At 32.5% G+C, this 13,133-nt stretch overlaps 1 protein-coding gene across 4 annotated transcripts in view; it reads left to right on the forward strand.

Moving 5' to 3' along the window:
• ASCC3 (activating signal cointegrator 1 complex subunit 3) overlaps positions 1 to 13,133 on the forward strand; it is a 418,508-nt gene that overhangs the window by 82,633 nt on the left and 322,742 nt on the right. For all 4 annotated transcript variants that reach the window (XM_010389420.2, XM_030928567.1, XM_010389421.2 and 1 more), the window contains 4 exons: positions 3,385 to 3,505; positions 9,028 to 9,232; positions 9,923 to 10,064; positions 10,648 to 10,773. In XM_010389420.2, the coding sequence (XP_010387722.1) occupies positions 3,385 to 3,505; positions 9,028 to 9,232; positions 9,923 to 10,064; positions 10,648 to 10,773 (594 nt within the window). The remainder of the gene's footprint in view (positions 1 to 3,384; positions 3,506 to 9,027; positions 9,233 to 9,922; positions 10,065 to 10,647; positions 10,774 to 13,133) is intronic.

A 13,133-nucleotide genomic window follows, 5' to 3' on the forward strand; every position in this document is an offset into this window, starting at 1 on the left:
AAGTTACAGTAAGCTAAGGTCAACTTATTATCCAAGACTGTGTTTTTTTGTTGTTGTTGTTTTGTTTTGTTTTGAAAAAATAAATGTAGTGTAGCCAAAGTGAACAGTGTTTATATAAGTCTGCGGTAGTACAGTAACATCCTAGGCCTTCACATTCACTCATTACTCACTGACTCAACTAGAGTAACTTCCAATCCTGCAGGCTCCTCTTTAGGTATACAGTTATACCACTTTTTATATTTTGTACAGTAGTTTTTACAGTATCTTGTCTGTGTTTGCATATATACACCAATACTTACCATTGTGTTTCAGTGGACTCCAGTATTCAGTATAGGAGCATGGTGTATAGGTTGGTAGCCTAAGAGAAATAGGCTACACCATATAGTCTAGCTGTGTAGAATACTGCCTCATCTAGGTTTGTGTAAGTACACTCTATGATGTTCCCACAGAATCACCTAGTGGTTCATGTCTCAGGATATGTGTTATTAAGTGACACATGACTGTGTATATTTATTCATTTTAAAATAACAATAGTAATAGAAGTTGACAGCTTGATGAAAATTAACTATATTTTCCAAAACTGTAAAATGTAGAAAGAAAAGTAGCATTATTTTAAATTTTTGCAATCTTTTAAATGTCTGGTTTAATAGAAAGCAGATTCTCATACCTGCTTCTGTAATCAATCTGCTATCATACATATTTTTGGTTTAAGCATTCAAAGGGAATCCAGGCTCACATAGATACACAGTTAGAAAAGAGAATAATATTTTAAAAGCCTTTTCAAATAATTTTTAATATTCTTTTTTGATGCTAAATTAAAACTTGACAAGCAGTAGTTTCTTTCAGTTTAGTTACAATGAAAATCTGGCATATCAATGAATTTTTATACTAGTTTTCCTGAAAATCTATTGGTCTTCTCATTTTTAATGGATTTATTTTTTACCCATGTATAATTTTATAATGTCATATATGAGTCTTTTGGAAAATAATTGATTGAGTCATGCAAATCTTCTAAATGTTGACATATTTGATTATATAATATAAAAAGAATTCATTCATTAATATTGTCACTGGTATCATCAGAAAAGTTTTAAGTATTGGAAAATGGTCAGATTTACACTGGTGAATACAAGTTTTTCAAAATTGTAATTTTCTCTTGAAAACTTGCATTTTAGCATTGGCAATAAATTACATTCAGTTGTTTTCCTTTGTGTAGGAAGCTCACTTTCATTTTTGAGAAAATGTCAGATATCCTATTCTGAATAATCAATTTGTCTGTAGCCATTCTTTCAAATCAAAATAATGTTACATAGAAAGCCTCTTCACTAGCAATTTTATACATACTTTTATAAAATTTTTATAAAATACTTTTATACATACATTTATTCTATATATAGAAGTGATTTTATGCATACTTCCCCTTTTGTCACACAGAATATTAAAAAAGATACATACTCATGATGTGAAATTTACAAAACTAATATTTTTTATTGCTTTACTTAAAGACATTCTTAAGTGAAGTTGGCTTTGTGGTGTTGTTGTTGTTTGTAGTTGTGCTTGTATGACAGTGAAGAATACAATGATTACTAATTCATTTGACACTATTAGCTTGATTTATGCTAAGGCACCAACAGTTGTACCCACCATTGCTTTTGCACCATCAGTACAAATGTCAACAGAATAAGAAAGGCAAATAATAGCTAAGTATTATCATGAAAATTATTTTGACCATGTGGGCCCCCTGAGTGTCCGGGACTTCTAGGACTGCATATGTTATACTTTATTGATGGGTGATTCTTTGAGGAAGTATGGAGGGTAAGGGAACACAGATATTATGTCTTGTCTACCAGCATCCTTTATCCTTGTCTGTCTTAAACCCTTTCTGCCACATATTATTAACACCTTTTTTTTTTGAGGGGAGGGAGGGTGAGTGTCACAAGTTATATATTTACTTTCATATTTCTTGACCATTTTCCTATTATCTTGCCTCTTTACTGCTTCCTCTGCTGTTTCCCTTTACAAAAGTTTCTTAACCTCAATTAATATCTTTTATATTACCTAATTTGGTATCTTTTTTATTACAATATATTTCATATTTCAGGGACACAGTTTTCTGGAAAATATTCAAAAGTGTTACTGTAGTGCAGTGGAAAGTTGTTTAGGCTTGGATTCAGATAGATGTCATTTCAAAAAACCCTACTATTCGTTGTGTAACTTTGGACAATTTGTGTAAATCTTCTAAAGCTTTATTTTCTTAAGTCCAAAAATAACAATAATAATACCTTAATTTGAAAATATTGTTAGAAGACTTTGCTTCATAGGATTAGCAAAATGCCTATCATAGTACCTGGCATATAATGTGTTCAATAAAAAATACTGGCCAGTAGAATTAAAATTGATTGGACAGGACTATTCTTAATAATTCATTTTGTTTCTTTTATTGTCCCTTTGTGTGCATAATTTCAGTAAAATGAACAGCAAAAAGAAAATGTTTATTAAACTTTTAATGTCCATATACAAAAAATAAATTTTTATTTTATGGTTTTATTTGTGTGGATTCCCTGAGAATGGTTATAATTTGGTTAATATGTCATCTTCATATGGAAAATTAGAGTATTATATTTCTAAATAAGAAATATATATTATATATAATATATATAAATAAGTAAATGTAAATATATATATATATATATCTTCCCAGATCATACTTGCAGAAACCTAGAGACTTCCTAGAATAGTTATATTGTGTAATTATGTAGTTGAAACTCTCTGAATCCTAACACTGGTTCTCTACCTCTGACATCAAATTAATCTTTGATAACTGCTCTGCCTAGGAGTGTGGGATATGCTTGGGAAATTTTCGTAAAGTTATGTAAAGCACTTGGAGCACTGTGTTTTAAATTTCAGATTTATTTGGCACTTAAAATACATGTAAAAAATTGGCATGAAGTCATGCTTCATTAAAACATTCTAATGGTTCTTTAATACTAAAATGACAGCTGTTGTATAGTAAGTTGCAAGAAAAATAGTACTCTGGACTCTATTTGGGAAAACCAGAATGATATGTTGAAAAGCAAATTATTTTAGAATTTCATTTGGTTATACCAAGAATGTGTTATTCTGTGATTTGGAGTTATATATTCAAATCTTAATTTTTAAAAATTGAATAATGTTTTTTAATTATATAATTCCAGATAGCCTTTATAAAGCTTCTTAGCAATGTGAAGAGTCATTTTTCTTAGTTTAAGTTACAATTTTTGTTAAACTTTTTGAGTATTTCTATGTTAGTTTGGCTTTACAACTCTGTTGAATAGGTTGTTAATAACTTGAAAAAGTTAAACTTTGAGGTAACAAATGTTTGTTACTTTTTTCTCTTTTTATAAGCTATTTGAACTGCTGGGACCTGAAGGACTTGAACTTATTGAGAAACTCCTCCAGAACAGAATTACAATTGTGGATAGATTTCTTAATTCTTCAAATGATCATAGGTTTCAGGTTCTTCAAGGTAAGAAAGTATGCAGTGGTCATTGTAATTTAAAGGAAAGATTCATTGGTTAGAAAATGTTTTTAATGCAATTAATTTTTATTTGGCCTATTATAATTTACTGATATTACTCTGTTAAATAGATTTCAGATATGGCACATTATGAAAAAACATAAGTGATCTAAATAGGAGGGCAGTGTTTGGGTATGGTAGTTTTTGGTAAAAGTTAAAACTACTTAGAATACACAAATTTTCTTCTTTTATTTTGCATATAGAAGGTACACTTGCAGGTTTGTTACATGAGTATATTGTTTGATGCTAAGGTTTGGGATATGGGTTCTGTCACCCAAATGGTGATCATAGTACTTCACAGGTAGTTGTTTATCCCTTTCCCTACTCCCTCTCGCTGTCCTTTTGGAATCCCCATTGTCTCTTGTTTCCATCTTTGTGTCTGTGTATACCCAGTGTGTAGCTCCCACTTATAAGTGAGAACAGGAGGTATTTGATTTTCTATGTTAATTCGCTTAGGATAATGGCCTCTAGCTGCATTCATGTTGTTACAAAGGACATTATGTAGTCATGATTAACTGAAACATTCTAAAGCTTCTTTAACTGTAAAATGACAGCTGTTATGTAGTAAGTTGTAAGAAAAATATTACTATGGACTCAACTCAGGAAACAGAACAATGCATATGTACCATGGTGCATATGTACTGCATTTTTGTTATCCAATCCACTGTTGATGGGCACTTAGGTTGATTCTGTGTCTTTCCTGTTGTGAATAGTGCTGTGATGAACATGTGAGTCCGTATGTCTTTTTGGTAGAATGATTGATTTTGTAGGGGGTATATACCTAGGGATAGGATTGCTGGGTCAAATGGTTAACTGTCTTAAGCTCTTTCAGAAATCTCCAAACTACTTTTCGTAGTGGCAGGACTAATTTACATTCCCACCAACAGTATACAAATGTTCTCTGTTTTCTGTGACTGAGCCAACATCTGTTATTATTTGACTTTTTAATCATAGCCATTCTGGCTGGTGTGAGGTGGTATCTCATTGTGGTTTTGATTTGCGTTTCTCTGATGATTAGTGTTGATGAGCATTTGTTGGCTGCTTGTATGTCTTTTATTGAGAAGTGTCTGTTAATGTCTTTTGCCCATTTTTTAATGTGGTTATTTGTTTTTTGCTTGTTGATTTAAGTTCTTTATAGATTCTGGATATTAGGCCTTTGTCAGATACAATTATTTTCTCTTATTCTATAGTTTGTCTGTTTACTCGGTTGACAAGTGATACCTAATTAAACTAAAGAGGTTCTGCGGCTGGGCGCGGTGGCGCAAGCCTGTAATCCCAGCACTTTGGGAGGCCGAGACGGGCGGATCACGAGATCAAGAGTTCGAGACCATCCTGGCTAACACAGCGAAACCCCGTCTCTACTAAAAAAATACAAAAAGCTAGCCGGGCGAGGTGGCTGGGGCCTGTAGTCCCAGCTACTCGGGAGGCTGCGGCAGGAGAATGGCGTAAACCCGGAAGGCGGAGCTTGCAGTGAGCTGAGATCCGGCCACTGCACTCCAGCCCCCGGGCGACAGAGTGAGACTCCGTCTCAAAAAAAAAAAAAAAAAAGAGGTTCTGCATAGCAAATTTTCTTTAAAAAAAAAACACATATATACTTACTATGGGCCAAGTAGTAGTGTAATTTCTCTCCAACTTTTTATTTTGAGAACTTTCAAACCCTATAAAGTTACAAGAATAATACAATGATCACTGTTTACCCTTCACGTAGATTCATTAGTCGTTGACACTTTGCTCTTCCTAGACCCTTTACACACACACCTACTTTTTAAATTTTTGCTCAACAATGACAGGAAGTTCTGGATATCATGATACTTTACCTATAAAATCTTTAGCACATATCTAAACACAATACAATTATCACACTGAGCAAATTGAACACTGATAGTGTCATATATTACATATATTTTTAAATCCCAGAAAAATTAAGAAGAGTTGTCTAGGGAAAAAATTATTTTTATAAAAGCTTGACTTAAAACATAGATGATGTGAAACTCAGGTTTTAAGTGATAAATAAGAAAACAATTCCTTTTTTACCTTTACCACAGTGTTTTTTGCTAGCCTTACAAATAGCTTTGGATTTTAAAAAAGTATATGAGCATAAGAAATTTGGCAACTGTCTTCAAACTATTCAACATCTATTCCTTCTTGCAAGTTACGTCCTCATTTTCTTACATTTATGATTATGGCACTAAAAGGAAATGATAAAAACAGCTATAATTTAAATCTAAAATTTCTGACAGATTTTCTGTTTCTTACAGATTCTCTTGATTACTAATGAATGTTCTCAGAGCCTCAAGTTCCTTTGAGATTGTAAGAAACTTGAAAAATATGAATTTAGCAATGTTGTCTGCAGGTCTCTTTATTCTTTAAGTGTATTGAACACTTCTACTCTGCCTTCATCCAAGAGCACTCCCACCTTGTATTAATCAGTTCTCACACTGTAAACAAAGGAGGTTTAATTGGCTCACAGTTCCACATGGCTGGAGGCCTCAGGTAACTGGTAGAGAAGGTGAAGGGGAAGCAAGGACCTACTTCACATGGTGGCAGGAGAGAGAAGTATGTGCAGGAGGAACTTGCCAAACACTTATAAAACTATCAGATCTCCTGAGAACTCAATCACTATCACTAGAACAGTATGGGGGAAACTGCCCCTGTGATCCAGTCACCTCCCACAAGCTTCCTCCCTTCACACCTAGGATTATGGGGATTACAATTCAAGATGAGATTTGTGTGGGGACACAAAGCCTAACCATATCACACCTGTTGAATAGTATATAATCAGAAATTGCAGTAAGCCAGCAAGGTTTATGAACATCTAAAATGGGTGTCTGCCAGGGAAAATAAATGAGTTTAAATATCTAGTCCTGCAATGTTGTAAATTCTGAGAATTTGGTATTTTATTTTGTCAGTCTCCTAAATATTAATAAAGAGATATTTACTGATTCTAGCTTTTGTTTTTGAGATAGGCCCTCTCCCTCTTGCTCAGGCTAGGGAGCAGTGGCACAATCAGGGATCACTGCAGCCTCAACCTTCTGTGCTCAAGCTATCCTCCCATCTCAGCCTCCCGAGTAGATGGGTCCACAGGTGTGCACCACCATGCCTAGTTAATTAAAGAAAAAAAAATTTTTTTTTTTTTTGGTAAAGATGAAGTCTCCCCATGTTGCCCAGGGTAGTCTTGAACTACTAGCCTCAAGCAGTCCTCCCACCTCAGCCTCCCAGAGTGTTTGGATTACAGGTGTGAGCCACAATGCACAGCCTGATTCCAGCTTTTAATAGTAGTAATTTATTAATGTAAAGTTTAATATAAGTTCAGCTTTACATATTTTTTGGAAACTGTAGATGATGAGTTTTATTTATGTAATGTTGATTTCATAAGTTTTATTCTATTAGTATAGCTTCTTAGAATCAATACCCTTTTCGTATCAGTGTATTCTGACATTGCTATAAAGAAATACCTGACACTGGGTAATTTATAAAGAAAAGAGGTTTAATTGGCTCACAGTTCTGCAGGGTGTACATGAAGCATTAGTAACTTTTGCTTCTGGGGAGGCCTCAGGAAGCTTCCAGTCATGGCAGAAGGCAAAAGGGGAGCAGGCATCTTACATATCACAAGGAGCATGAGAACAAGGGGGAGGTGCTACACATTTTTAAACAACTGTTCTAAAAGGATACAAGCCTCTACATAGTTCTTCAGAATAACTTTGTGTTAGAATTACTGTTAAGGATATTCATTTCATTTTTGCATGTCAGTCTCTACAGTTAACCTAACCCAGCAAGGAGAACCATACATTTAAACATTCACTGCTTTACAACTTGATTTTTTGAAATAGCCTATTATACTCAGCCTTACAGGAATCCAGTATGTTCTAATTAGGACCTTTTAAGCTTTCTATGAGGTAGACATATTTTCTTCTTATAATTTTAATTTTATTTAGATGATCATAAGTATGTATAGTATTTTGTTACTGTCACATTTGCTTAAAATGTTAATTACGTTAGCATAGCATTTAGTATGTCACCTAAAGTATTTACAGTTTTATGCTTAAAATCTTTAACATTCATTTCTGATAAATACATTTTTAAACATTCTGCTCAATATCTGTGTTGCTGATTGTGTAATTTTGCAGATGAGTTAACTTTTATGAAGAGTTCAGAGTACATATGAAAATTGGCAGAATGTTGCATTCTTTTTCTAACACTGAACGCTAATTATAAATTCTGTTGTTATAGTAGGTATGTAATACTTAATTGGAGAATAAGAGATTAAAAAACTTAGGAAAATGCTTATTTCAGAACTGTAAAATTTAGTCCTAATATAGATGAGATTTTATTTTATTTCATAGTTCTGAGACATATTTTCCTTTTTAAGGCTTATAAAGCCATTGTAGAAGTTTTCCCTATGATTGAGATTTTAATGACTTATATTCAGAATCATGTAATGGGTCAGTAACAATTGTCTGAGAATTGTGAAGATTCTACTTAGAATGAATTCGAAAGCTAATTTTCCCATCTTGATGCTACGTTTAATTCCTTCTCTGTTCTGTATTGGATGTTGAAATATGATAAAATAATTTGCACTGTGCTCTGTCAGGGTATGGACCAAGTTTCATTCTTCATTGTCCTCCTAGCCTAGCTGCAGTGGCTAGAACTGAGTAGGACCTCAATACAATAAATGCTTACTGACTTGGATTACTTTCAGCTACATTCCTTTTAGTTCCTTTAGAACTTTAGTAAGTGAAGATACTGTTGCTGTAAAGATTTAAACAAACACAGAAGGTAATCCTGTTGGAAGAAAATTTTTGCTGAATTTTGAGTTGACCAAACCATAGACCTAAAGTGTACTTTGTAAACACTGAGATTTAATTCACTTGGTTTTTCCATTTTTTAAAAAAACTGTGTTTCCATAAAAAGGTGGACCATACTTTTGCTTTATTTGCTTTAGTCATTGTCTCAAATATGTCTTGATAAATTTTATGTAATCTATAAATTTTATGTAATCTATAAATAAGTAGTAACATATGTGCAACTTCACTGCATAAGGTCTATTACATGGAGAAAAGTTATGTCTAATAGGGAAAGAGTTTGTTTTATTACTATATTAACAGTAAATGCTAATTAGTATTGATAATTATTACATTTATTGAAATTATGTAAACAAATAATTTCAAATGGTAAAATTGAATTTTTAGGTTCCTAATGTTATATGTAAGAATTTTTAATGTGAATGACATTGAACTGTTTAGTCTGTAGGAAGAAAATACTGCTGACTTTTCTTAAATCACCGTGTAATTTTATTTAGATACTGTGATTTTTAAAAACTCACCTTAAAACATGTAATCGAATGTGCCAGCTTTAAAAAATGAACTGTTAGAGCATTATATGTTGTGGGGTGGAGGAAGGAAATGGTTTTCATGAAGATTAAATCATATTCAGATTTATAAAACGTTGTGTTTCTTAAATTTGCTTCTTAGACAATTGTAAAAAAATTTTAGGAGAAAATGCTAAACCCAATTATGGTTGTCAAGTCACTATTCAGTCTGAACAAGAAAAGCAGTTAATGAAACAATATCGCCGTGAAGAAAAAAGAATTGCCAGACGAGAAAAAAAGGCTGGAGAAGATTTAGAAGTTTCAGAAGGACTTATGTGCTTTGATCCTAAGGAATTGCGGATACAAAGGTAATAAAAGTCAGAAGCTGAAAAATGCTTGTGTTGTAATTGCTGCTTTTACATATCATTATCATTTTTTAGTTTAGTCTTAGCAGTATAGATGATTTTTACTTAAAGTCACGTTTTCTTCATAGAAGTTTGTTTTATGAATACAGGTAGATAAGATATTTAGATTATAGAGGTAAGAAATTTAGATTATAGAGGTAAGCTATTTTTAGGTGCTGTGTACACACCACTAGGTTAAGATTTATATTGCTTACATAAATTTATTTGAGATACATTTTATTTCTGTGCTTAATGTACCTTTTAAAAAATGTTGTTATTTAGAAGTAGAAAGGAGAAAAATGAAATATAGGCATTATTTTACTTGATTATTTAAATACTGAAACACATTTGAAAAAAGAAATGTATACCTTGTTAAATAAACATCTTTAAATTGTGAAAAAACAAAAATAGAAAGAACATTAAATCAAACTTACCAGGTGGTGTTATCTATAAATAATATCTGAAAATGTGCAGAATCCTATTTTGTCACCCAGAAGATTTCAGGATTCCTAAAATCTTCCTTTGTGTAGTTTAATTTCTTCTTTTTTATGGTGGAAGGCTACCTCCCAATATTTTTTATAATTACATTGTTTTATTGTATGCATTACCTTTAAAGATAAAAATTTCAAATTAGGCCTATTTTTATATTTACAGAGAGCAGGCACTTCTGAATGCTAGAAGTGTTCCAATTCTGAGCAGGCAGAGAGACGCAGACATTGAAAAAATACATTATCCCCATGTGTATGATTCCCAGGCTGAAGCCATGAAAACATCAGCATTTATTGCTGGTGCAAAGGTATGTCATTGTTATGTAACTACTGTTGAATAATATGTCTATTCTAAAGAAATGATGTATAGATTTTCCCTGTTTCCTTCATGAGTCTAACACTAGTTGACTATGCTAAATTTTATTTTAAAGTATTGGGGAAAATGACGTAAAGCTCCTGACATATAGTAGATATTCAGAACATATATGTTTCCCTCCCTTTCATTATTTCTGCAATTTGTATTTTTGAGTTTTATCAGTTGCCTCGCTGCTTGGCTAAACTTTATACTGTATGTTGTACATTTTCCTAATTATATGAATACATTTGTATTCAGGTGTACCATCTGATTAGTGTATACTTTAAGATTTGTCAACATACTGTGGCCTGTGTGTTACATAAAATACCTGATATGTTAATGCTTTGTGTGAGTGGTTTTTTGCATTTGTTTTTGTTTTATTTAGGTTTGTTTTCTTTTAAATTAGCTGAGTTTATTTACCAGTGCTTTGTTATAAAACAAGTAGTGTTCTCTCTCTCTCTCTCTCTAAAGAATATTTACCAGAGCAAGTGTTTTATTTTTTATTATTATTGAATTTTTATTGTTGATGTTTATAGATGATTTTGCCAGAAGGAATCCAAAGAGAAAATAACAAGCTTTATGAAGAAGTAAGGATTCCCTACAGTGAACCAATGCCACTCAGCTTTGAGGAAAAGCCAGTTTATATCCAAGACTTAGATGAGGTGAGATGAGCCTTTTACAGAGTTGATAGTTTTGAGGCTTGGTATGTGGTGTGAATGAATTTATACTGGAAAAATTGTTTTAAAACATTATTAGTTGGCAAATATAGTACAGACATATATAGTTGGTTACTAGACAATTATAGTAGGAGAGTTTAAATTTTAAAAAATATACACTATATCATACATTAAACAAATGTGTGTATATTTTTGTGCATATATTTCTGTGTTTCATGCTTTTTTTTTTCAACTAAGATTTTGGTTTAACTTATGTACACTGATTTAAATAAAATGGTAAAGGATTTATTTATTGTATTGATTATATCAAATGATCAACCTATAATAAAATAGAATACATAGAGGGGGGTCGCACATTCTAAGTAGCTTTAAGAATTTATTTTTTCTGAATTTTTAAATTTTGAATTATGTTTGACCTGTGGAAAACTGGCATGAATATTACTATCTTTATATCCTTTGCTTGGATTCACCATTTGTTAAAATTTTGTTACATTTGCTCTATTTCAAAATATAATATTCCTTAGTTTAGGTTAAAGTATTCATATTATTGAAAGTTAATCTTTTCCGTATCAAAATTAAGTTGCTGTGGTTTTTCGTATATGTTCTTATAGAATCATTCTAAAATAACAAAAAATACAGGCAAGCAAAAACAGCAGCATAAAGCATCATAAAGAATACTCACAGCCAACCAAAATGAACTTCATTCTGTATATGTGTCCATATGTATTTTATTTTACAAAATGGAATTACATCATACCTACTGTTTTGTGTGTGTATATATAGTTATATGTGTCTTTCTGTGTCAGTAAACATATTTCTGCAGTATCAGTTTATCACTACATACTATTCCATTTTATGCCTTTATTCTAAAATAACTTGTTACAGTTTTAAGTTGTTTTTTACAATAAGTTTTTATAGTAGAATAAAATTCTACTTATATCTTGTATATCAGAAGTACTCGTAGAACTTTTTAATAATCCAAGTGCCTCGCTACTATTTAAGTCCTAATCTCTTCGAAGAGGTCCAGGTAACAATATTTTGAGAATGATTTTTTGAAGCTCTATGGGTGATTCTAAAATACAGCCAGGACTGACAGCCAATAAAATTAAATAATTATAATACAATTGTTATAAACCTTATCATTATAAGCAGTATCATCATTAAGATTTATTAAGTTTTATGTATTAAATATTTAATATAATTTTTTTTTTTTTTTTTTTTGAGAATGAGTTTCACTCTTGTTGCCCAGGCTGGAATATAATGGTACGATCTCGGCTCACTGCAACCTCTGCCTCTTGGGTTCAGGCAATTCTCCTGCCTCAGCCTCCTGAGTAGCTGGGATTACAGGCGTGCACCACCATACCCAGCTAATTTTTGTATTTTTGGTGGAGATGGGGTTTCGCCATCTTGGCCAGGCTGGTCTTGAACTCCTGACCTCAAGTGATCCACCCACCTCCGCCTCCTGAAGTGCTGAGATTACAGGCGTGAGCCACCGCACCTGGTCTAAATCTTTAAATTTTTAAAAAAGCATCATTGACATTTATTTAAATTAATAATGAATGAAGCAGGCTTTTTAACTTTTCTATCATAATTATTTCTAAATAAGTATTTTGTTCATTTTTATTCGGATTATTGGAGTAAAAGAATTTTTCTGAGTACGTTAATTCCCTCTGCTACCGTAGTGTCCATATCTTATGTAATCTAATATATTCACAGACTCTGTGGATTAGGATGTGGAGATTTTTGATGGGCATCATTATTCTGCCTACCACACATGATGTAGATGACCACAGTTGTTTTTTTTTAACTATTCACCTATTGAAGGACATTTATTTTACTGATAGTTTTTGGTGATTACAAACTGTATTCGTCTGCCATAAAAAAGACCACAGACCAGGTGACTTAAAGAGCAGAAACCGATTTTCTCACAGCTCTGGAGGCTAAAAGTCACAGATAGGTGGTTGCTAGCAAATTTTGTTTCTGGTGAGGATTTCTTCCTGGCTTGCAGGTAGTTACCTTCTGCCTTCCTCTTGTGTTCGCACATAGCCTCTTTTCTGTGTGTGTATGAAGAGAGACCTCTGGTGTTTCTTCCTCTTTTTTCAGGGTCCCCAGCCCTATCAGGTTAGGACCCCACCCTCATGACTTCATTTAACCGTAATTACCTCCCTAAAAGTCCTGTCTTTAAAATAGTCACATTGATGGGTGAGAGTTTCAGCATACAAATTTTGAAGGGCATAGTTCTTTCCATAACACAGATAAAGCAGTTATAAACCTGGTATGCAGGTTTTTGTGTGAATATAAGTTTTCATTCTGTTTAATAAATGTCCAGGAATACATTTCCTGGG

Source organism: Rhinopithecus roxellana, chromosome 4, assembly GCF_007565055.1.
Source record: "Rhinopithecus roxellana isolate Shanxi Qingling chromosome 4, ASM756505v1, whole genome shotgun sequence".
NCBI lineage: Eukaryota > Metazoa > Chordata > Mammalia > Primates > Cercopithecidae > Rhinopithecus > Rhinopithecus roxellana.